The sequence below is a fragment of the Bacillus rossius genome (assembly GCF_032445375.1).
Source record: "Bacillus rossius redtenbacheri isolate Brsri chromosome 4 unlocalized genomic scaffold, Brsri_v3 Brsri_v3_scf4_2, whole genome shotgun sequence".
NCBI classification, from domain to species: Eukaryota; Metazoa; Arthropoda; class Insecta; order Phasmatodea; family Bacillidae; genus Bacillus; species Bacillus rossius.
The window spans coordinates 25,048,276-25,074,881 of record NW_026962011.1 but is presented as its reverse complement, the minus strand read 5'-3'; the positions used below and the strand labels follow the sequence as shown (position 1 = coordinate 25,074,881).

Genomic DNA, 26,606 nt, shown 5'->3' with positions numbered 1-26,606 from the left:
TCATCTCAGTGGTACGGTCGTATAGTGGTAGTCAAGGCGGAGAAAAAAGGGAAGTAATTTTCTTGTCTTTCCGTTTAGTAACATACGTGCATTAGGGTTATTTATGTATGTATTTTAAACCCCTGACAGTTATAATGGTACTGGTATAGATGTGTTTATATTTTTTATTTCTCGTGTGAGATAAATATAAAAGGGTAATTTTTTTTTTACTTGGGTTAAAGATGCAACATAACCAGTTACAATCAAATAACTATGTTGATTTTTTTCTTTTGAGTTTATATTATAAACCTTGAATTACAAATTGAACTTATAAACAGATTTATAAAACTGCAATATTAATGGGGTGCATCTTCATTAAATCCCGTGGAACTTCATTTATAATTCGTGTAACTTTCACTCACTCGTTTCTTTTCTTTCCCCAGAACACAACTTACGGGAAAGACGTTCCGGCGTCTGAAGCCTTTCCCGGACCTAGTATTGGATTAATCAGAAGAGTGGGCGAGCTCGTATCCGCCTAGGCCGAGCAGATGTTACCTGCAGCGAAGGCGCAGCTGTTGGTTCTGTGCTGGGAAGTGTTCTTCGCCGCTGCAACGAACGGCAACAGCGCAGACGAGGATCCGTCGAGCGATGAACGCCAGCGCGACCTACGGGATCCATGCTTGAAGGATGTGACTGCTCCGCGCTACACCGCTACTAACAGCACCCCACCTACCCGAGCTTCAGTAAAGTAACGAATATTCGCATTTGAAAAATTCATGCGAGTATTTTGCCAATATGAATGTCAGGAAAAAAATTAATGTGAAAATAATATTAAATAAGATAAAATATTATTAACATCCTAGCATTTTTATAACAAAAAAAATTATTGCTGCTTTTTTTAAATAACTTGAGTTTTTTTTTAGGTAACCTTGCAATTATATCTAACCTTTATTTTAACATTAGGTAATAGGTAATAAAGTTTTAGAGTTTTAGTGTTGTAAATAATCAAATTTTCATTATCAAACAATATATATATAAATTAAATTTTAACTTTTAGCAGGCTTTACTTACTCATTATTTTGAATTTTAGTTTTTTAAATAATCCAACTGAATATTTGCATTCGAATTCGCGGATGCCTGATAATTTACATTCGGTACATCACTACCGGGCACACATACGATGTTCAGAGCTTCAAAACAATCCACGTGATTTGAAAACTGCTCAATATATCCGAGTGGGTCTACTAATGAAAAACATTTAAGGATACGCTGAGGGTGGGTAAGAAGGTCTTTTTCAGTATTTAGTTGTCAAACGGTATTTTTTTTTTAACAATGGAAATAATTAAAACACACTTTTTTTCAGAATCATTTTTAGGCTTGAGAAAACCCTTAAATATTCTTGAAAGCACTCAAGGTACTTTGCATTACCTACAATTTCATCATTATTTTACCGCCATTTAATGATATGGTTGCCGCTCAAATTCCATTGTTGTCCTATGCACGAGGAGAACACTGCGCGCCAGTCCAAACCTTGCGCCTAGAGGCGATACCGCGCTAGAAGCACCAGCGAGCGTCGCAATTATCATCCCGCCTCACTAACACAACTCATCCCTGACTTAAAGGAGGACATTTTAGAGCGTTTGGCGGGAAACCCTCCACTAGAGAGAAGACTACGCACGCAGACACTGCAGAGACAAGAGTTTGGTTTAAAACGTTGTTTATTTCTTTTTTTATTATTTTTTTTATTTTTCTACGAGATTGTTTTAAAAACAATATACGTGTAAGTGTAACGAAATATAAAAAGAATTGAATTGAAACTCGGACATACGAAGTGCTATATGTTTTAGTATCTCTTAACAACACATGCCAACTTTGAACGCCATTACAAATGTTTTTGACACTTTTGTTGGCAAACAAAGCATTGTTTATACGTTCTTTAAATGATTCTTTAATTTGGGTAAGATTGATTAAAAACTATTTTTGGACATAAACCAATGATGGTTTACACTGTGTGTCATAGAGAAACCTCAAGAACGGACTAAAAGATGAACACACATATATATATACACACACACACACACACACAAGCCAAACTCAGTTGTTGTCAAAAGTTTTGGCTTGTTTTCTGTTTATTAATATTTTCGTCACTTTGTCCGTTCTTGAAGTTTATCTATTACATACAGTTTAAACGATTAATGGCGTATGTCCAAAAATAGTATTTAATCAATCTTCCCCAAATGCAAGAATCATCAAAGAACGTATCAACGCTTAGGCTCAACAAACAATGCCTTGTTTTCCAACAAAAGTGTCAAAAACATTTGTAACGGAGTTCACTGTCGGCATGTGTTGTTATAAGTTATTAAAGCACATAGCACTTCATATTTCCCAGTTTCAATTCAATAATGTTTTTAAATTTCTATTTCAAGTATTTGTTTTTGGAGCTATGGCCGGTATGATCCCGTGGCATGACACCTCTTGAGTTCTTAGAGTGATGCCAAATGTTTTTGACACTGGTTGACTTCCAAATTTATCTGTTCAATCAGTTGTGGTCGTGCCTTTTGCAGTTCTTAAAAATCAGAGATATTTACTAAGGAAATCGTGCGTAACGTTTCAGTAAAATAAAGAAAAATAATAATTAACATTCTTCAGACATGTGTAAAATTTTTACTTATTTATTAATATTCTACTCCCATGTTTTTACATCACACAATCATTAAGTGTGTTTGGCGTGGTGAAAAATATGGCAAATTAATTAAAATTTTCGTAATATGTTTCAAAACCATTTTTGCCAATTCGTTGTTCAGTCCCAAGTATTGTATGATTGTCATTTCATTTTTAATTGTTTTTATAATTTGATTTTTAAAACTGAATATTTATTTCCATAACAAGTTTATAAAAGGAATTTGTTTTCTTCTGATATTTAACCCGACAAACTAGGTGCAGAGCGTTGTCTGTGTGGTTCTGGAACACCCTGCGTTGCAGTAAAGTTTGTAACCCAGTTGTTTGGATCTCAGTCAGCACTTACAAGCCCGAGCTCGTGGAAGCCTTTGCAACTAGGCTTTGAAGTCCTTCTCAGCACCTGGTCCTTAACGCACGACTCAGTGCCCAGTGCCCAGTGCCCAGTACCCAGTGCCCAGTGCCCAGTGCCCAGTGCCCAGTGCCCAGTGCCCAGTGCCCAGTGCCCAGTGCCCATGCGATAAAGGCTTACTGGTTCCGACACAGAACACAAAATAGCACGTCAATCCGCTAACAAGGCTGATAGTCTCATCAGGATAATGCATATTTACTTCAGCGTACAAACAATTTTTTTTTATATTGTGTGTTAGTGTTTAGCTTCATAGCGTTATCCGACAGCGTTATGTATTTATGTTCTGTGTGTATAGCTATGCTCTGATTAATTTGATGCTAGTCATTTTAGGTGAGTTGAGAGATAGCAGTTTCATTGGTTTATAAGAATTATTAATATTGTTTATATTAAATTATAGATGGACTATAAATACTCAGTATTGGCCCATTTTAATTCACAACTAATGTTAATCATTTTAAGTGAAGTATATAACTTCAAGTTATTGCTAGGTTTGAATTTGGCGGTTTAACATAGTCTCAGTCCTTTTCAATACTATCAGAAATTTAAATTAGTTTGAAACCAAAGCCAATTAATCTAAAAGTTATGTCAAGAAAATGATTGGTCAATTTGCAAAGAAGGATTTGGGCTAAAATAAATCTAAAAACTGATAATTAAAAAAAAACTAGCTATTCAAGCAACACAGTTTGTTTCCGCCTAAATTAGGTTTTTTTTTACACAGAAATATTTTTAGTTTAATTAATTGTGAATAAGGTTAGGGAAAATTAATTTTTTTAAGATATCTTATCATCTTCAGTAAACAATGGCCCAGAACCAAAAAAATTATTTTTTTATTCGCACAATGCTAATTATTATTAACTTAGGTTAGAAGTAGGTAGCCACACATTAACTGTATGTGTTTATTTTCCTGTAAAAGTATTCAGTTATTATATCTGTGCAGCCATATTTTTTAATAGTAAATCGTGATCCTTCTTTTGGAATGTTAACAGTCTGTGCGGATTCAGGGTGCTTGGATGTCAAAAATATGATTCTGGCCGGTTATCTCGCTCCGGCTTGTAGCGTTGTTCATCTGAGCCCAATTGACCTTCTTCAGCCAGAAGAGGAAAAAATCGCCGTCCGAAACATAAGTCCTGTCGACACCTGTTGAAGAAAAAAAGTATTTATAAAATAGTATCTAACGTAATTCATATATATTTACTTATTTATTTAGTCCCAGTAAACAGACAAAACAGGCTGACACTACAAAAATACAAAAACAAATACAAATAACAAACTAAAATAACTGACAAAACAAATTTATAGCGCTGCGGTGACTATTCCGACAGAAATCCTTAGACACGTTACAAAACAAATACAAAAAAAACTACAAAAGAAAAAAATTGTTACTATATATATAAAGGACTAGCTGCCTGACCCGGCTTCGCGCGGCTATACTAATGGAAAAAAATTAAGCCACATCTCCCATTTACAGTAATGGTAAATAAAAAAAAATTTAGTGAAAATTTATTACAATGCTGTATAATGTACCGGAGAGAAAATGAATAGCACCGATGGTTTCCCGACTCGTGCACGCAACGTACAACTGATGTACCCGTACTTCGCTACGGCAGTCTACAGGCAGATCACTCTTGCGCCGCTCATTATACATGCCCCTCCTTGTGGGTACGCCACTGCCGCGCGATGCCCGTTGCCATGGAGACGCAGAAGGCATGAACAATGCAAAATCCTGTTCTCATGCAGACAAAGTACCCACTGTTGCCTGGTTTTAACCACCCATGGGATCTAGTTTTCGGAAAATTTCATCCTGCGTAACATAAGGAACATTACTTTGAAGTTTCAAGTCTGTAAAATATATACAGTAGAGTCCCACTAATCCGAACCCCGCTAATCCGAAAATCCGCCTAATCCGAACAGGGCTAGGACGAAAAAAGAAATATTTTTATAACAATTATGAACCTTGAAAAGCAAAGAAAAACAAGCTCTTTTTCAAGTAATGTCATACGTTTATTAATATGTACATAAGAAAATTATGATTTATCTATGTCTCCTTCAACTAAAAAGAAAAAAATATGATTACGTACATAGTACTTAAATATTTACGTATTTATATTATGCTAAATACGCTAAATAATAAAGGTGTGTTCTGTGTCTGATCTTTAATATTTGACACATCAGATGTTAAATAGCCCACGCCTCATAAAGACCATAAATGGCATTATACAAGAAAATTCCGCCTAATCCGAATTTTCGCTAATCCGAACAGGGTTCGGTCCCAATTAGTTCGGATTAGCGGGACTTTGAAAAAAAGGGCAATAAAAAAACAAATTAAACACAGAGAGAGTAAAAAAAACAATAGTTTAGGCTTGCGATTTAAAGTGATAAAAAGTATTTAAATACTAATTGTACTCTTATGAGGGTACTGATTGCTTCGTTGATAATATCACATGGATGTTTTTTACTTGTATGGAAAATTAATAATAAGGCATCTAGTGCGTGGCAACAATGTTAATAGGCAATAGGAAATAAACTTCTATGCGCCTGCGGCATTCTCAACACACACTTCGTACGTGTACTGCAGGTTGTATATAACGCCCTCCAACGCATTTGATTCTAAATTGGACTTTTAGTAAGGATCCCTAATGTTATTGATAATATAATATAGCCTATAGCCTTCCTCGATAAATGTACTATCCAACACTGAAAGAATTTTTCAAATCGGACCAGTGGTTCCTGAGATTAGCGCGTTCAAACAAACAAACAAACTCTACAGCTTTATAATATTAGTATAGATGACACAGTAAAAGCTTATATACATACTTTGGATTACAACTTTTTTATCAAAATTACCATCAAACAGTGTATTTAATAGTATACGTAATAAATACTTAATGAAAACAAGTTTCCAGAACTATTGCGATCTTTGGTAGGTTCTAAAAGAATGCCTTGAGCAAGAGTTAAAATAAAGGTTTTGCTTCGGCTAGGTTCTTAAAAGGAAGACTAACGGTGGTGTTGTGTATTGAATGTAAGATAGATCTACCCCTTTTGTATGGACCTTGATGCTTCATTTTCTTTCTGACTTACGGCCGTAGCTGCAACCCAACCATTTAGAGTTCGACGTTCTCGCTACATTAGTGACGCGCAGACGGGATACCTGCCAACTATGTACCTCAATTCCACTGGGTTCTTCCGCAGAATAAACTGTGCTTCTTATTCTGCTGTAATGTCCACGCTCCGAAATCTCTGATCTCCTCATGGTGTGATATGTTTCAGATGTACATAATAAAATTAAGAGCAGTTGAAAGCGTACTTTGCTGATAACAGGACACATATTGGCCCAAACGCGGCTCCAAGGAGGCGGCAGCAAGCAAGAACTGGTCCAATTTTATTGTTCTGTTGATTTATGACGGTATATTTATTTTACCTTGATTAACTGGAGTAATTGGGAGGGGGGACGATCAGCACTTATAAGCGAAAATCGCGTATAATCGAATTAAAATGTATTTAGGTTATACAATACAGCAAAACTTCGTAAGTAATTTACTAAACAAAAGAAAAGTACAAGTATCACTGATATTAATCATTAACTTTTTAAAATTAATTATGAATTAAATGATTTGTAATGACCTAAAAGACGCAGTTTCAATGAAAAATGTGAATTATATTTACAATTTTATATGCATAGGTACGTGGAATTGGTGGATTCGTGGGTATAGTTCCCCCCCCCCCCAACAAAATGTTTAATTTTTATTTGAGAACCCGGTTAATCGGGTCACGGGCAATCGAAGTTCTACTGTACTTAAATTCATGGGTTTAAGAAATTTTTGGTGTGTTATATCTTAGCATTCAGTACACGGCATTTGGTGGAAGTGATTTCGTGAATGTGACAGAAATCAAGGAATGGAAAATATGTAACAACAACGGCACTGTCATATGTGACGGATGGAGCGAATCTAAGTTCACAAACACAAAGGAACTTAATATTATTAACCTTTAAATTAATTTTACAAGAAATACAGTATTTTAATCAAACATTTTATCGAAAATAAGTTAAAATCTGAGGATTAATATTGTTTCAAGTATATTTGCTTTTATCGGAGTCATTTCATTATATAGTTAAAAATTTCGAACTGCTAATCAACTGTATCAATAGTCGGAGTAGCTGCTCCAGCAGTGAATTCTAGCGGCGGGTGCGGAAACTATGTGCCATTCGTGTCCATAAATGTGTTGAAAACACAATTTGCGTATATTTATCACGCTCGGCATTATTTTAAATAATTCTAAGTTAAATTCCGTCACCAAATTTCGTGTTATAAGTAGGGCCATGAAAATTTCGCGAAAAGATCCAGAGAGTAGCTGGAAGTTAAAACACTGTAGCATCGTCTGTGTTTCGTGATTGAGTGAATTACTTTGAGGTGCATGTCGATTTTACAACAACCAATCCAATAATTCAGTGTGGAAGCAAACTCGTCCTTAGTGGCTCGTGCAAACAAGGCAACGACTTCTCTCGCAGACGGTCGCCAATCACAAGGAAGAAACCGCTGGTATGGGTATACCTTGCAGTCTAGTAGGCGTTCAGATTTTTTTAGCGGAGATTTCCTGCCCCTAGTTTTAAGTGTATTTGCAACATGAGAACACATGAATTTACTCATTATCGAAGTTATGTTTTACACATCAGTGACGAGTACTGAAAGATTCGATCACACTTTCATGAAAAGTTTCTCGAAAGTTCAAAAGTTCAGTATTTGAGACCATAATTGTTGTCATTATTCTATGACCAAACTCTGACTTTATTAAATACTATTGTTTGCAACTGCATCCTTGTTTGTATGATAGCCCCTCTCGAGAATTATTCCTGGAGCCGCCCTTGTATTGGCCCTCCAAGGAAGGTTAAGTTAGGGTTTTAGGTCGCAAAGGTATGTCCAACTCAGAACCAAACGAGTCTATGTAACGATCGGGAAAATTTACGTGAGAGTTAAAAAAAAAAGCTCTTTCAATGATATTTATATTTTTTTCATCGCTCTCCACATGTGTGTGCCATCAAATAGGAAGAAGACATTAGGAAATGATACAGATGGAGCATTATCCGTTAGACAGGAAGCTGTTTTTTTTTCACTATTTATTTTGGATTTTATCATGCCAATATGGCGGACGTTTGTTTATACGTATTTGTATGAGCTTTTCTAGCCTGATATTTCAACGACTGTAGTTAAGTTGTTCGGAAGAAAATTATATCAAAATATTCCTGGAGAATATTTTTATATATATTAAAATTCCAAAACGAATCTTTATAATACAAATGTAATGATATCAGTTGATATTATTCTCCAATTTAATCTCCAATACCTAATACATTTGTAAAAAAAAAAGGCCGCCATATTGGTACATGTACTATCCTAAAATTCCCTTCCCCTTTTGGTTTCACCCCCCTCTTCTATATTCTGACATTATGCTCAATTCGTATATTTCCCTGACCTCTGATAGGAACATGTGATTAATTTCTTCCAAATGGGGGACTTTTTCCTACGGTAAAATTGTAACTGGTCACGTTTGACTTGCTTAACTCGATATTTTACTGTGGCTCTAATAACCCTCGCTAAATTCTTTAGACTTTTGAGTGAGGTAAGTCAATACAACATATATCTAACATCGAAATGCAAGTTAGTACGCTATTTAGCGTCGAAATGTAACTACAAACATGAAATTAACCAGCAATTTGACCAAACTTTACTCATATTAAACTATTGTTTTTTTTTTCTTTACTATGGTAAATTCATTGAATGTAATTTATTTGTCATGAATTTTGTACCAAAATTTATAAAGTAAATGGATTAGAAAAAGTTAATACTACGTTTTTTTTTATCTTGCATCTGAACACGTTTTCACATTAACGACAGCAGTTTTCTAAAAACTTGAAAATTGCCTTTTTATTTTTCGGAATATTTATTTTCTATACATGCTTATTACTTGTACAAGCGCATTATGTGTCAGTTAAAAAGAGACTGTATTGTGGAAAAATTATTATGAAATATGTTAGTTTCACATAGTTTCACTCCTTTTTTTTAAATAAAGACTCTATAAAAATAAAACCAAAAACACATAAATCTCCTGTTTAAAAAACAACGAAATTAACCTCAAAATAAAACTATTAAATCTTGTTCCTATTCGTTGGGTATTGTTACCACCGCAGCTGGACTATTTCGAGAGTGATAGCAATCGGTCACCTTTAGGAGTGAGTTGTTCATCCGTGGGTGGCTTCAGAGGGTTGGGTGGATTCTTAAGCCTGTAAATCATCCAAAAGAAGCCATTCTTCCGGTCATACTGCTTTCCCCCGATGCTGGTGATGTAGTGTTGGCCGTGCATCACGTCCGCTTTAAAACTGCGGGAAACAAAAATTCATCACCTTATTAGGCACGACATCGCCGAAAGCATTAACTTTATGGTATTTTCATATTTTTATCCATTCTTTTCTCAACTCCCAGAATAGTAAAATACCAAAAACTGCATTGCTTTCACAATGGAAAATTTTTATTTCTAACAACAAAAAATTACACATTGGAATTTTTGGTTATTTTACGTGCAAACATTAGCTCTTGGTAAACTGCATTTGGTAGGAGAAATAACGTGAAAATGGAGCGGAATTCGATGAACAGAAATGTGGCACAAAGGTGGCGGACCCACGTGTAGCATCATAAACCCGTACGTAGTTACTTTCGTAAACATTAGGGTACGTGTGAAACGTACCGGTGTACCATATGAAACTTAATGATACTGAAACTATCCTAGTAAACTAAAATAGTAATGGTAAAAAGTAATTTCAAGTTTTAAAATACCTAAGAAGATTTACATAAAGTCCTGCTATATTTTCAGTTATCTTAATAGGACAGCAGTAGAGCGCGAGCTTGTTAAACTTGAGGGACGGATTTCAAACATCGTCACTGGATTTTTTTTAAAAAATGGAATAACCTAATATATTAATATTTTATAATAATATTGTTTAATCAGCTCAATAAGGTCATAGATTGTAAGTGGGAAGAAGTTTAGTCGTTTAAGCAAAACCAGATATACAAACATGTAGGCCTACTTAATGTTACAATATATGTTTTAAAAGGTTTCAGGTTACTTTTTTTAGTAATGCCACAGAAGTATAATCTCTTTCGTGTGCGTAAACTTTATAGTATAAACTGTTAAGTGAATTTTAACTGGATGGGCAGTATTTTAATAATAGGTATGCTAGGGCGTCTGCACATCGGAGGTAAGCGGAATATGAGCTAAATTATATAAAATGTGCCATTCATTCAGTCAGTTAAAATTAATTCGTAATTATACAAATAAATAAGGTGCGTGGATCAAATTACACATTATTACATTTGCAACCACGACAAAATATTATTTTCTTTTGGATGAAAAAAAAAGGAAAATTAAAATTCCATTGTTAAAGTTACGCCATAATTTTGATTGTTGTATTGATTATTAGTAGCTCTTTGCAATTGGAATATTGAATGATTGAAACTGACCTTCATGCTGAATAACTGATTAAGTTAACCATCTAAATAACCAGTTAGTCCATCGGAACCGTAAACGGTATTGAAAAAGAACCATTTTGCTCATACTTAGCTGCTATCTGCTTTTATTGGTGGTAAGCAATGTTTACGATTCAGACAGCGATTACCAGCGGTGGGTGCAGAAAGAATTTGATCAGCATTGTTAAATTTTGGTGTTTGAAAAGTGAATATTTTATTTATCAGTACATTTATCAAGCTCGGAATTTTTTTGTATCCTACGTTAAATTTTGTGCCCGAGTCTCGTATTATAAGTATATTCGCAACATGAACAACATGAGAACACATTAATTTGCTCGGTACAGAGATTAGATGTTTTTACATCACTGGCGAGTATTTAAAGATTCGGTCAGATTTTTTAAAAATTAAATCAAACTCTTTATCAAAGGTAGTATTTAAAGAAAATGTTAATTCTTACCAACTGTATATTATCTACGTTAGTCTTATTTTGGTATTAATCTTGCATTTTTTGGTAGCAATTATTTGTCTTTTAACACAAACTTAAAATAGTTTTTACGATTGGGCACTTAAGAGCAGGCACTAGTCCGTCCTTGAAAAACTGACTCTGTGTACACGAGTGTAATGGTGTAATATCGACAGTTATCGACAATAATAAACCATTACTTTTGTTTACATAGTCAATTTTTATTGGAAATACTTATCTGCACTGATTATTAATAAGTACTCAATCGTAGACTTTACTTTATTCAGTTGTAACTGGATATCTCATTGAGAAATTCGTTACGCTAATATGAAATTCAAGCTTATTCTTTCTGCACATTTAATTGAAAATGTATTACTTTTTTTTAATAAGCTACAACATTATTTTTTTAATTTAAAATTATATTTGTATTTAACTGGGCCATAGTTTTGACATATTTTACGTTTGTCTAAACCAATAACAAACCAACAGCTACTGAACGGTCAAATCACCTTCAGGCCATTCAATATTGTGTCTTCTCTCGAATGAATAAAACTTGAGTACTTAGGTCGCTAACAGATGAGGAGCATTTCACATTTCTGGTTTATTTAAGGTTCTTAATTTAATGTTATTAAATTTGATTGAATTGTAATTATGGTTTGTGTCTCACTTTAATCATAGCTTTTTTGGGGGGAACACAGAATATGCAAAAAAATTAATTACCTTTATTTTTTAAGTAAAAGCTGTCTCTCTTACAAAAAATTCTTATACAATATTGTGATTTTCTTAGTTACTTACCATAAATTTATTTTAGTTATTATTGTTTTAATTAGTGATTTCTCTCGACTTTTAATGGGGATAGGCCCTGTCATCTGGAATTTTTCCATCTATTTGCTGTTTTTAATGTTGAACTAGCAGTTTTTAGCATATCAAGTCTAAATCATATGTTCAAGACCTTCTATACTCTGTTGCAACCACATATTTACTAACTAGCTCTAGACTGTAGGCTCTCATGGTAATCCCACCAGTTAAAAAGTAGCCAAAGCTAAGTCAAATTCCATGTTGACTCAAAACACTTAGCACGGAAGCTTTATTGCAAGCGGTATCAATATATTTTAAATTGCAATATGGCGAGGCAAATCGCCCTTAAGCGCATATTTTCTACCACTGTACAACTGTCAGGATAGATATCGTTATCGTTGGAGAAAATATGTGCTGTCTGTTGATCCAAAATTTCAATTTAACTAAACTGTTAGAAATTACAGTAAATTTACGGACTTTACAACGAAGAATTATCCTGGAAAGAAACGAAGAGTTCTCATGTAAACTGAGATTACTGTATTCTAATAAAAACTCCGCCATATTCAGACTTCGGAGTTCTGTGTTTCTTTATAAACAAAGTAAACACACATGTGATAGAAAAAAAAGGTTTTTCGCTATAGACTCAAATAAGTGTTTGAATATTTTGTTTATATATTATGATTATTATTGTTGATTCATGTACAAAGTACCCGTGAACTTATGAAAGACAGCTGTCAAATTTACGATGATCCCTGGACAATTTAAAACCTGCGTTATTCGTATATTTTAGATGAAAATTTTGGGAAATGTTCCGTACCAAGTGTCTAAGTTAATCCCTTGATCCTGATGGCATGATCCTGCACACATTGATCCTGTAGTACATGGTGCTTGCTGTTTTAGTTTAGTACGTCGACTGATTCTGGACTCAAGAGAAAACTTATCATATAACATAGAGTTATGATCCACAAGACCTAACATAATTGGTTTGTTATCGTGGTACTTTTTTTTGGTGTGTTCAGCATCTGTCGACGTACTAGATTAAGGGCCGGTTGCACCATTGAAGATCGCTGGTCGATCCGAGATCATACGAGGTAATTAATGAACCATGATCGACACACAAACGGATTGCACCATTCGAGTTCACCTTCTGACAGAGAATTGAGGTGAACCTCTGTTTGAACCACCGAAACTGATGGTTCATAGCAGTTGGATCCGAGATGTTGTGTATTTTTCGTTGGTTTGTTGTGTTTTGTAGTCGTGTTCGCATAGATACTGCTTTGTTTACAATTGATATTTTGATGGGCTACAATAGTTTACAGGAAATTTAGGCCGATATATTTTTAGGTATGCCCGAAGTACGGTATTTGTCATCATAATGTTATTTAAAAATTGATGCCAATTATTGCCAAGATTCTTCCTTCTGCTTACAAAACACGCCATCAGTTCTCTTACACTCTAAAATATCGTCTTTCTTGCAACAAATCTAAAAGGATGATTTTTTTTTTCTTTTTCAGAGAAAAAACCATTTTTAGGAACTGAAATTTTATTTTCCATCGTCATGTGTACCCGCGTGTACCCCAGTCAATTCACAACTGACCACAAGTTTGTAATCAATAAACAAATAGGCTTGTATGTAAATATCACGATGCCAACATTTACAGCAAGAACTTCAAACATGCTAAAGAAATTTCTCTGTGACTAGACGGAATTCAGTAGCCAATAGAAAATTTGCTTTCATTTTACAATCGATCTTTACCAACCTAAACCTAGATCGTGAGATCGAATGTCTGAGCTCGTAAGTTCACTTTGGTTCAACACACATACACTGGATCTCAGATTCGACTTGAGACAAACACTGAAACAAAGATCTTACGATCTCGGATCCGAACAGTTATTGGTGCAACCGGCCCTGAGACGGCGGGCGTCGCGCAGCACGGGATCAGTCACACAGGACGAAGGGATGAACTTGGACGCGCGCGAGACGGTAAAGAGCGCAGACGGTGCGCTACCAGCCCGGCAGGCGAGGACGCTCACTCACCGGTAGTGCCTGTCGACCCTCGCGGCGTGGAGCATCACGTCGTAGAAGCTGGAGTTGACCGGGACGGCGAGCCCCATGTCGCCGCACATCTCCAGCGCCGCCTCGTCGCCGTCCCACACGTCGTAGTGGACGTGCGCCGGCGGACCGCCGCCCCAGGATGCTGGGCGAGAGAGAGCACGTCAAGACCGTGGACCCACCCTTCCTGAACAAACTCATCAACCAGCTTATCACAACGAACCAAGAGCGTCCATAAGTAGAACGTCCCAGCTTCAATGGTCTGATTTACACTTTTTTTTTTGCAACGAACCTAGTTCAATATGTGCACCTTCAGTTACACGGCACACATCCAGCCCTAAAGTCCAATAAATTCTTCTTTGGTTAACATGTCCGGAATAACGGAAGCAATAGCCTCTCAATTCAATTCTGTGTCTCAACTCTTGGCATATCATTTGACGAGATCTTCTATGAAGCCCCAAAATATGAGAAAACAAATCGCAAGGCGTTATGTCAGGTGAACGTGAAGTCCAGCGAAAAAAAGAACTATGTCGTCTCGCCCATTACGACCAATCCAACGGTCAGGAACTTCGACGTTCAACCACTCTCGCACAAAGGGATTCCAATGGGGGACGGGCTCCATCTTGTTGCCAAATAAAGTTTACTAATTGGGGAAACTACGCTCATGAGACGCCATTGTTCGTAGGTGGCGCTGCAAGCGAGAAAACAACTTTTTGAGTTACTCTTTGTGATCTTGAACCAACACTGCAACGCTCTTAATTGATACTGTAAAATTTATAACTGGGAAATTATTTATGGGCCGACTGTATACAGCTCAATTTATATTCATTGATAGGGGCATGCAAATTTCGGGAAAATATTCCGAGACTAGAGCTGAAAATAAAAATAAAAATCTCGTGTGTTTCGTGACTGGGTGAATTTCTTTCAGGTACATGTTGATTGTTCAAAACAAGTCACAGTAATTCAGCGCAGAAGTAAACGCGTCCTGAGTGGCTCGGTCAAATAAGTAAGGCAACGACTTCTCTCGCAGACGGCCGCCAATAACAATGAAGAAATCGTTGGTGCGGACAGGCCATGTTGCAGTCAAATGTTGCGTTCAGAATTTTTGTTTCGCGAAAAATGCCTGCTTTAGCTATTAAATATGAAAATTAGTAGAACATGGTGTAAGACATCAAAAAGGCAGGATTATACCACCCAATAAAATTAAGCCCAAGTCAGTTATTTCCGTGAGTAGACTTGGAAAAAAATGTTTTTTTCCTGATCAAGTTTCAGTACCAAAAATATACTTCGATAAAGATTGTCTGAGCAAATTATTTTTAGGGAGGATAGGCGACATACACAATAATTTGGAACATACGGTGTGGGCTAACGAATGAAGCAAACCTTCAGCTAGCACTGTAAATCGAAGGAACGGCTTTTCACACAACCCGTACCGTGAGAATATCTAGAGGCTATCACACGTATCTTCAGTGATAACCGACTCTCAAAATGTTTCATACGATAAATGGCTCTCAAAATTCATTTCTATTACTGATAGCACCTCGTGAGAGCAAAAATTGTCTTCGGTTTGGCCTGGAGGGAATGACCGCTCTTTGTTCTAATGGTATACCAGAACTACAGTAATAAAGAAATACATTTTCGTAAAACCATAAAAAGACAAATTGTTTTGCCTTGGGAATGCATAAGTAGGGGCATAGAGATTTCCCGAAATAAACTGATCGCTCATTAGACTGCAATGATGTTTGCCCACGCTAGAGATAGTTCCCTTGTGATTGACGGCCGTCTGCAAGATTGGCCGGGCCATTCAGGACGCTCTTGCTTCCACACTGGATAGCTAAGATTGGTGTGCTGACAGTATACATGCACCTGAAATATGCGCAACCAACGACGAAACACAGCAATGCTACACAGTTTTAACACACAGCTGATATGGAAATCTTTTCGCGAAAAGTGCATCGCCCTATGTAAGTATAAGTCACTAGAAGTTTTTTCCTGCCCTCATATTAATATGCAATTAAACTACTTTTATAATTAATGTTCACCTTTCAGGACTGTAATAAAAAAAAACACTTAAGAACTAAAATATGAGGAAATTGATTTCTCATATCCCTCATCCACTGGTAATCATTCACACTTTCCATAATAAGTGCCTGATTTGATTTTTCGTTGACTGCTATTTGATGAATCGCCTTGTGATTAACGTTATTAACTTTCGTTGCCGCAAAACAGGTAATGAATTGGCGGTATCTTCACTCCCCGCGGATGAGAGCGTGTACAAAAACGGCCAACATGTTTACACGCCATGTTACCTCAGAATCTAGGGGCCTGATATCTCCGCAACACGAAATGTTTGCATTACGTGTCGGTGAAGCCAACAATCACTTCCTGCAGTGCGGATGAACTCAGGTGGACTTCGTGGAAGGGGAGTCAGTGGGATGGGTCCCCGATATACGGATGGATTTGTCTTGGTGTTGCTCACTGGTGAATTTGAAACAAATTGAAAAACTGACCAAAGCAAACAGTATTATCATGTGGTGTGCAGGTTTTGGGAAATTACTCTGGTGGAATAAAATTGTACGAGTGTTATGTGTTCAGAAATCTTCAATGTAGGAAACTATAATGGTTTTGTGCCTATTCGATTAGTAAAACTGTAAAATCATTGTTTCACCATGCTGAAGGGTAAAAAATGCAATGCTAATATTATGTGTAATATCTTGAGAGCAACTTTTCTCTGTCAACTGAAATGTGAGCTAATTTTAGTTTGTGTTAAGTTTATGTAAAATGTGCAGCAGTTCTGGAGAAAAGTATGGACATCAGTCGCGTTAAAACGAGTCAAAACACGTTGTGGGCGGGCTCATAAAAGTCAAACGCTTTAGCCGTATTGAAGAAGAGGTGGTTAATTATATTTGTCTGGAAGATATTATTGCTTTGACTTGCTTGAGAGGGAGCCACCGTACAGGCTAAGATCGGGAGTGACAAGATCCAAGGATCACTTGAATAATGGGGTTTCAGTACAGGTGGCAGGAGCTGAGAATGTGGACAAGACTAGACCATAAATCACTTGCTTCGATGTCTCCTGTGACCAGTAACTTGCGCAGAGGGTAAGTTCCTGCAAACCAACCCAAGTTAGTTGAGTTTTGCAAACTTTTGGGCACATTTAATATGAATACACAAGTTATATAGCTAATATATTTTGCCTGTAGATAAATATTGTTACGATTTACAGGGTTCGTAAAGGATAGCCCAATTAAAGATTCTATAACACACACAGTTTTATTTATTGTCACTATTTATATTACTAGCAAATAATCTAAAAATTACAATTAATCAATTGTACTTAAAAATGTTGCTTCCTCAGTCACTCGTTTTTACACACCGCACACCTCGCTGGGCCGCACCTCTGGCGCAACTCTCACCGCAGCACCCCTCATGGGTCTCCACCGCGGGACTCCATCGCCGCACTCCGCCACCGCCGTCGCACTTCCCTTCGCCGAGATCCCACTCGACGCCTCGCCCGGCACTTCGCTTGGAACTCCGCCGAGACACCTTCCAGAACTCCCGAGCGCGGCTGGGGCCAGTCGCGTCATTCCGCGCCGACCCGACGGCAGAAATCTCTCGAAACACGTGTCGGCAGCTCGCGTAACTCCTTAGCTGTCAGGTTTCGGATGTCAAACTAACAGCGTCGCGTGGGGAGCTGAGGGCTGGAGGGAGGGGAAGCGACGACCCAGGTGCGCGTGGAACATCTCATGTCACGGCTGCATGTGATGTCAGCCCAGCTAGCTCTGCACCTGCGCGTGACGCAACCTTGCTCGCGTTCGTAACATTATATACTTATTTCTAATTAGTTGTCATTTTTTATTTTCCTGAAAATAATGTAATAATAGAACATTTGAAACAGAGCTTTACAGTAACGTATGCCACTAAGCATATAGCCATGATTCTATGTTTGCCTTCAGAGTCAAAAGCTCATTTAATGGATTTATGTTCATTCGGTCTTTTTAAGATTAGTGTTTTCGTATCACTCATGGTTGTGCAAAATTGCCTGGCGAGATTTTTTTGAACCATTTTAAAATAATGCTATAAAAGGAGTAATTTGTTTCATTCATTTGAATTACATAGCTAATGTTTTTGGCCTCTGCTAAATAAACATAGGTAATACTTTCAGTTTCCAACTTATTCTTTTTTCTTTACCATTTGTTTCTGGTGTATCAATACCTTAAATTTAAATTAACATGAGATGGAAATACTTGCATTAATTTGTTAGTAAGTCCAAAAATACGTTTTTAACCAATATTAAAGGATTTAATGGCTACTAGAAATTCACATTATAAAACTATTTTTAGAAAAATCAACTAATTATATAAGAATTAAAAACTTCTTAATATGAAACATGTTATATTTAGTGTTATCCCACTACGTTCCAACTGTTCAAAAGACTTACATTATTTTTTTCTTCAAAATAAATGTTCGTAGGTCTATAAAAAAAACCTAGTATATTAGAAATTTCACCATTGTTTTAGAGTTTATTATGTTGATACTGGTTCCTACGTGATCTACCGTGTACTTCGAGTGATTATCAAACTACGCACATGTCCACTTCATTACAAAGATAAGAAATAAAAAATTAATTGTTCAGCAAATCAAAAGCTGCCAATAAGTTGTGACAGTCTCGTTTCAGATAACCAGATAAATCTGGTGTGCTCGATTTAGAGAACACCTTTCAAACGCTCATTCCACAAACAGATGATCAAAAATTAATCCGCTACACTTAGATGAGTTGCTTCTTGAGTTTTCAAACTGGTTTGATACTACAATATATTTATGGTCAGTGGTGTTTGCATCGGGACCAGTTCTTTCGTAAATTAAAAAACAAAAAATCTCTGGTTCCAATTTTTTACCATCCAATTTGTGGCAACATACGATTCCATTATTTTGACGTATATTAGTTATTACCTTTTATTTCAAAGGCATTTTCTATAAATCATTATTTTCTGTGTAATTATTGTACTTTATTCATATAAATTTATTACACTACCCAGTTTTTTGTTTAACTTTTTTTTAAACAATTGCCTTTATTCAGCTACTCTTTCCAGCACGTAGGTACTCATTTCTAACTTTTTTTTTCTATTTATTTTTAACATTCCATTTTCCCCCCTAAATACCATATTTTACAAGCTTTCGTTCTTCTTGCCTCATTTCGTGTTGACGTCCACATTACTGCACCACACACTCTCACGGTAAACACAAAGGTTTTCGCTAGTCTCTTCCAAAATCCATCATCCAAGTGACTACGAAACTGCCCTGTGTTATGGAACCACAAAAGTGCTTCGGGCGCGATACGATGGATACAACGCGAATTAAATATTTTTCCAACCAATCACGTTCAACACATCCGTGACATTAGCACGACGAGAAAATCAGAAGCAACAGACTTCCCATACAGAAAGTATTTCTATTTACATCGCATTGCAGGTGCCATGGTACCGGATTAGTCGTAATGGTCGAGACGACAGAGCTCTTTTTCTCTGTTCTTCACGTTCACCTGACATAAGTAATGCCATGCGATTTCTTTTTTTTTTTCCTTTGGAGGCTTTATAAAGGATCTTGTTCTATGTTCCGCCGCTACCCAATGATTTTACAAGAGTTGAAACACATGTTAACTGAAGTGTGGGAAGAATTGGACTTAGTTTGGATGTGTGTCGTATAACAAAAGGTACAAGTTATGAACCAGGTTAGTTTACCTTAAGTTTTAATGGATAAAAACAACATTTGCGGTTACAAGCAAATATTTAAGAACACATTCTACCCGTAGAGTCATACTATATTACGTCGTATTTTTAAAACTTATTTTGAACATACTATAAGACAATCCATTAAAAATAATACGACATGGCATCATTGAACATTATTAATTAGATTTTTTTTAATTGCAACGTACGTATAACAAGTTTTCATAACTTATTTAATCGTTTCAATTGTTTAAAAAAAAATCATATATTTGTTATATATATATATATATATATATATATATATATATATATATATATATATAACTATATACCGTTGTAACTGGGACATTCTTTTATGGACATGCTGTAGATGCCCTATGCGTGACGATAAGATTGCGCGCCAGTTCAGATAGGAGACGCCGCGCTAGAAGCACCTGCCGTCCCGCCCCGCCGACACAGACTAGAGAGGTCGGGATGGACAAGCGAGACGCAGGCTGCTACCTCACCTTCGTGGTGGTGCCTGGCGTGGCACAGGATGCCGGCCCACGGCAGCAGTGCTGCCCACATCTCGCAGGTCATGTCTGCGATGAACCTCCGGACAGCAGGCGCCGCCGTCTGCGAGTGGCCGCCCCCGCCTCGCGCAGATTGCGCGTTATCTCCGGCGGGATCTTCCCGATGACGTCACCGAGACGCACTCGATCCCGTCAAGAAACGTTTGCCTCTAGACCGGACTTCTATGTCATTTTTTTTTTTTAAGTGAAGCCTTTTTTTTTTTTTTTGGGCGCGATGGGAGTGAAATCTCAAAGCCGGAATTTAATCAAACGTTTTCGTGAAACATTGTAGCGAAACGTTTCTGACGCGAAAACGAACAGAGATTACGTACTTGGCCAAAGATATACATATAAAGAGAGCACTATGCTATATACATTGCTGGGCTCATTTTCGTTCTCCTCTTTGTGTGATGATTCGTTCCCCCTTACAAAAAAAAATTCTAAACCGAAAGAGATGGATGAAAGAAAGAATAAGAGAGCGTGCGCATGAGCTTGTTTCAAAAATAGATAAAGGTATTCTATACAGACAGCTGTGAATGCCTTGATATTTAAATTTGCTACCATAGCGCTCGCATTACTCCTTGTCTAACCAGGAACGTAGAGAGCGCTGTTGAGACATTAGATTTCACGCATAACTAGTGCTACCTGTAATGAATTTTATATTTCGTTCAGAGATTTGGCTTGTTCTAAATAGCAGAATTGTTTGAAGAAACATTAACATTCACATTTTTTATTTATGGTGTGATTATTTCAACTGTGAATAAATGTATTTAAAAAATTGTCTCTTTTCTTTTTTTCTCTCTCTTTCTCTCTCTCTTTCTCTCTCTCTCTCTCTCTCTTTCTCTTTCTGTCTCTCTTTCTTTCTTTCTCTCTCTCTTTCTTTCTCTCTCTCTTACTTACTCTAGCTCTCTGTGTCATTTTACCTCTTACGATATACTTAAGTTTCGAGGTTTGAATTTCCAAAGAAGTTTCACTTAGCTTGGGTTGTTACTGAGTTTGTAACAACCGAGACTATTGCCCTCCCCACTTGCTACGTGGTTTAATCAATGATTTATTGTGTTGTTTTATATTCAATACTATCGTTAGTGTTCCTGATATAATTTAAATAACAGATTTGTATTTCATTTAAGAAGTATTCCTGTGTTTTCTGAAAACAAGATGGCGGCAGCGCTCTTTAAAAGGTGATGTATGTTAATGAGCGCTCATGGTATCAAGTATTGTAAATAAATATGACATCATCCTCTAGCAGGTGAAGATATTATTCCTTCAAATTAAAAAATTACAAGTCCGAATGTGTGTTATCGTTTATATATCTTACTTAATTATCCGTCTTATAAATGTTTCGATAGCCTTGCAGTCAAAGTTGTATGTTTTTCAACTCAGAGGTCCGAGCTGTCATAGTTCGAAACACCTCGGTTCCATTGTATTTTGTATAAAAATATAAATTTATTGTGTCGATAAGGACTACAAAACATTGGCCGGTAATGAAACATCGACCTTAAATGCATGAGACAGAGCGATGCTCTTGCTCTCTAGGAACAAACAGCAGAAACAAAGATGGTATCCAAGATGGCGGCCTCCCGCAGACCAAAAAACCAATATGGCGGCCGTGTTTTCATCCAATATGGTGGCTTCCAGCGAACAACAAGATGGCGGCTGTGTTGTCAGAATCTAAAAAGGTTTCTGTGACATCAGAGCCAAGATGTTGGACATGTCATTAGAATTCGAGATGGCAACCGTAACGAAAATTGAAACATTTGTGGAGTGGGATGCTTGATGTCAATATAAAAACGTCAATTCAAGATCAAAGTTCAAGATCAAAGGTCAAGGTCAAAGTTCAAGTTTAACGTCAAATTTCAAGACCAAGATAAAATTCAAGGTAAAAATTCAAGGTCAAAGTTCAAGTTTAATGTCAAGGTCAAAGGATAAGGTCATCCAAGATGGCCACTGTGACGTTACAATCCAAGCATCGGCACCAGCGCCTGAATCCCCCAATATATATTACCCTAAAGTATTACCAAAATCTTGTGCTGTTGAACCTCTGAGGGCTCCGCCGGCTAGGAGTCAATTATATAGCTACTCACAGCTACTCACGGTTGCCGGTATACTACGTAAGTCAAATAAACAAATTTTTGTTTAGTTATTGTTTAATGGACTAAAATGCATGTGGCTTAAAAATTCGAGAAAAACAAAACACATTTAGTTCAAAATTCACCAATTTATTTTAAAAATTACACAGATACATATTAGGTTAAGGCATTAAGAATTTTCGTAAGCAACGTCTTTAACGCTGCACGGACCGCCTCGTCGACTCTGGGTACTGTCTCATCGACTCCGGTTTCAACTTGGTTCGTTGGTCTCTGGTCGAGGGTACGTGAAGCTCCGGTTCTCTGTGTGTACACGTCTAGTAGCACGAGACCCACGCTCGGCCGATGTTTGCGCGGAGACCCGCCAGCTCGCGCGCTAGAAAAGCGGTCCCCTTCCCCCCCCCCCCCCCCAACCTTTGGCCGAGCCGACCATGCTGTTTGCCAGCCACAGCCGCCGTCACGGCGGACCCTGTGTGTGCGCGCGTGACGTCAAAAGGCGCGTTCGCCGAGACGACTCCTCGCTCGCCCTGGGACCCCGGGGTCCACCCACCCACATCCAAACCCCTCAGTAATGCATATGCACATAAACATGCGTATTAATTTGGTACCAATAATAAACGTACGAATACTACAAACAACAATTTTACGATTTTGATTAATGAAACTCCTAATGGGTGAAACTGGTTTCTAAATAAATATCTCTGAATACAAGAAGGTCAAATAATACAAATTTGACACCAATTATAAATATACGAATAATAACAACCACAATTTTAAAATTTTGCGAAATTCAATCCCTAAGGGGTGAAAAGTAGGTTTTTTTGTTTTAAAATAAATAATTTATATCCGAATATGATAAAGCCTAATAATAGGAATTTGGTACCAATAATAAACGTACGAATACTACAAACCACAATTTTACGACATTGCGAAATTCAACCCCTGAGGAGTGGGAAAGGTATAAATTAGGTTATTAAATAAATAATTATACCTCAGAATTTAATCATGCATAATAATATATATTAAAAACTATAAATAAACACCCGAATACTATCAACCACAATTTTAGATATTTCTTCGGAATTAAATCCCTAAGAAATGAAAAAGGGGTAAATAATGTTTTAAGCATAAGAAAAGAATATGGGAAACAATAATAAACATTCGAATAATGTAAAATATAAATTCATATATGCATACACACATATATGCATTTATCATATACAAATATACGCATATATACAAATTTACATATACAAATGTACACATATATTACACGCATATACATATTATATAAACGTCAAAAATCACAAAACTATTTCAAGAATAAAGGTGTTACCCCCAATTATTTAAATGAAAAAATTTTGCTATAGCTGCATATAAAGCAGTGGTTATAAAACTTAATTGAATTAAAAGTAAACCAAACTATCAGTGTTCCATCTTAAATACTTTCTCTAGCTACACTAATAATAAAACTGTTCGTGGTAAAAAGTCTGTGCATTCGATGAAATAATGAAAAAAAAATGGAAATAGCTATTTACATTATTGAAAACTCGAAAATATAGATTTTTTTTTAAATTATGTCTGTTTGTTCAGTATCAATCGAAAAGTACTTAACGGATTTCTATTATTTTTTATTAGAAAGGTATCTGGCTAACTTTAAAAATAGGCTCTGTTTATTACAGAATTCCACCCCTAAAGGGGTGAAAACAGTGTAAATACAGTTTGTAAATTATTAATTATACCTCTGAAACAAATTAAGCATAAGAAAATATATCTGGCACCAATAATAAACATACAATATAACTAGAGACCCGGAAAATTCGCGGGTTCATTTCGTGTTGTGCTAAAATTCAAATAATTTTACCTTAGTGCTGCTTCTGTCATTGGTTCACTGTTAATCTGGAGGACTGAGGGCCAATTAGAGACCCTCATTCATTGAAGTGTCGAATCACAGGCACTCGGTCGAGACGACTCACAAGTCAGCAGCCAATGAACAGTTTGTATTTGCCCGAGTGTGTATAGGATATTGGAGTCTATCCTGGAGGTCATTGCACCCGCGAATTTTCCGGGTCTCTAAATATAACCAACCACAATTTTACGATTTTGAGAAATTCAACCCCTAAGAGGTTAAAAGGGGGTAAATGAGGTTTTATAATAATAATTAATCTCCGAATATAATCAAGCAGAAGAATATGAATTAGTTACCTATAATAAATATACGAATAATACAATCTACAATTTTAGAATTCTGTGAATTTCAAGCTCTAAAGGGTGAAAAGGAGGTAAACTTAATTTTAAAATAAATAATTTATTTTCAAGTCCAATCAAGCATAAAAATAGGAATGTAGTACCAATAATAATTATACGAATACTACCAACAAAAATTTTACGATTTGAGAAATAAAAATCGTAATGGGTAAAACTAGTTTGAAATAAATATCTCCGAATACAAGAAGGCCTAAGAATACAAATTTGGCACAAATTATAAATATACGAATACTAACAACCACAAATTTAAAATTTTGCGAAATTCGACATCTAAGGGGTGAAAAGTAGGTTTTTTTTGTTTTAAAATGAATAATTTATATCCGAATCCAATAAAGCCTAATAATAGGAATTTGGTACCAATAATAAACGTACGAATACTACAAACCACAATAACACGACATTGCGAAATTCAACCCCTGAGGAGTGAGAAAGGGATAAATTAGGTTATTAATTAAATAATTATACCTCCTAATCTAATCATGCATAATATAATATATTAAATACTAATAATAAACATACGAATACTATCAACCACAATTTTACATATTTCTTCGGAATTAAATCTCTAAGATATGAAAAAAAGGGGTAAATAATGTTTTAAAATAAATCATTATTCCCCTGAATTTAATTAATCATAAAAAAAGAATATGGGCAACAATAATAAACATTCGAATACTATCAACCACAACATAACCAATTTGCGAAATTCAACTCCTAAGGCGTGAAAAGTGGTAAATTTATTTTAAAACAAATAATCATAGCTCCGAATCTAATCAATCTCAAACAAAGTTTTCGAGTAACAATAATACACATTATCAAAATATAAAATTATGCACCAATTTTTGCAATAAGTATTATATAGAAAAACATATTTTTATATGCAAATATAAACAAAGCCATGTGATGTACAGAATATAAATACTATCTTTCTTGTAGTATTACAAACTATTTCTTGGCAACTCGTTTCCAAAGGAATCTTTTGTTAAAGTACATTTTTTTTCTGTACAGTCGGTTCACAAGGTCCACTACTGGCTGTGATGACAACACAGTCTGCGACACACTATGTCGCGGCGTTGTCATTACAAGCAACTGGTCTGAGCCAAGTTTATGTAGATACTTACCACTTCCTAGCTGTCGGTTGATTCTCAGCCCTAAAGCGAAACGGCGGTACACACTACCACTGCTACGCGTCTCAAACTCGGAAGTTAAAATAGTTTATACTTTAAGTACTTACGCTGTCAGAGATTCCTGAATAATTTAACTCGCATTAACTAAGATTTCTTCGCAATTTCAGAGAACTGCATCTTCGTAAAAAACTACGCCTTATTTCGACTTCCGAGTTGTATGTATCGTTCTAAACAAAGATGGACAAAGTCTTGATGTAGACTAAACTAGTTTTAGAATGTATTGTTGATACACCAAGAATATTCTTTTGGACTCAAGTTCAAAGAAAATTAAGTTAGTGTCCGTCAAATTACGAAGATCCGTGCATAATTTGTTACCAGCGTTCTTCGTATTTTGAAGGTGAAAATTTTTTAACAGTGTGCCGTCAGAGGTCCGCGAATATGATACGTTGCAAAAATTGACTCACTGGTACAGGCACGTATTTTTAGCGAAAAGAATTCGAGATTAGATTAGAGTTACTGTGGCATCGTTTGTGTTTCGTGACTGGTATTGAACAAAGAGCATTTTAAAAAATGTACGCATGTTTGAATTTTAACCTGTCCAGAAATGAATCCGCAATTTTTTTTTCCCCCTGTCCCTACCTACAGACTACCAAGATCGAGATACGCTGCTACACCACGTATGGAGAAGCAGTGACACAGAAATCTGTTGAAAAACGATTGTTATTATGCTTCACTGCGAATATTTGAAGACACTTGGGTGCTACCACTCTGCTTCGCGTCGTCCGACGGAAGATTGCAGGTGGAGATGTGGGATTCCAGCTCCCTTGGCGAATCGGAACGACTACGTTTGGAGGACAGAGGGAACAACGAAGGTGGCATTGGCCGCGCGTCATTGAGAGGCCTGCCCTCAGGAGACTACACCGACAAATAGCGAGCATAACGGAAA

At 36.3% G+C, this 26,606-nt stretch overlaps 1 protein-coding gene across 1 annotated transcript; it reads right to left on the bottom strand.

The window, feature by feature from the left end:
• Window positions 1–3,735: 3,735 nt before the first annotated feature.
• LOC134542249 (uncharacterized protein CG3556-like) lies at window positions 3,736–20,256 on the bottom strand. Its single transcript, XM_063386351.1, has 4 exons — window positions 20,134–20,256; window positions 13,884–14,043; window positions 9,286–9,440; window positions 3,736–4,204 (listed from the first exon to the last, which is right to left on the bottom strand). The coding sequence occupies exons 1-4, from the start codon at window positions 20,204–20,206 to the stop codon at window positions 4,065–4,067; spliced, it is 528 nt and encodes a 175-aa protein (XP_063242421.1). The 5' UTR covers window positions 20,207–20,256; the 3' UTR covers window positions 3,736–4,064.
• Window positions 20,257–26,606: the final 6,350 nt, after the last annotated feature.

Coding starts and splice junctions, on each gene's coding strand:
- LOC134542249 (XM_063386351.1), bottom strand. CDS start 20,206: ATGACCTGCGAGATGTGGGCAGCACTGCTGCCGTGGGCCGGCATCCTG. Junction 14,044..20,133: donor CGCCAGGCACCACCACGAAG/GTGAGGTAGCAG, acceptor TCTCTCGCCCAG/CATCCTGGGGCGGCGGTCCG. Junction 9,441..13,883: donor AGGGTCGACAGGCACTACCG/GTGAGTGAGCGT, acceptor TGTTTCCCGCAG/TTTTAAAGCGGACGTGATGC.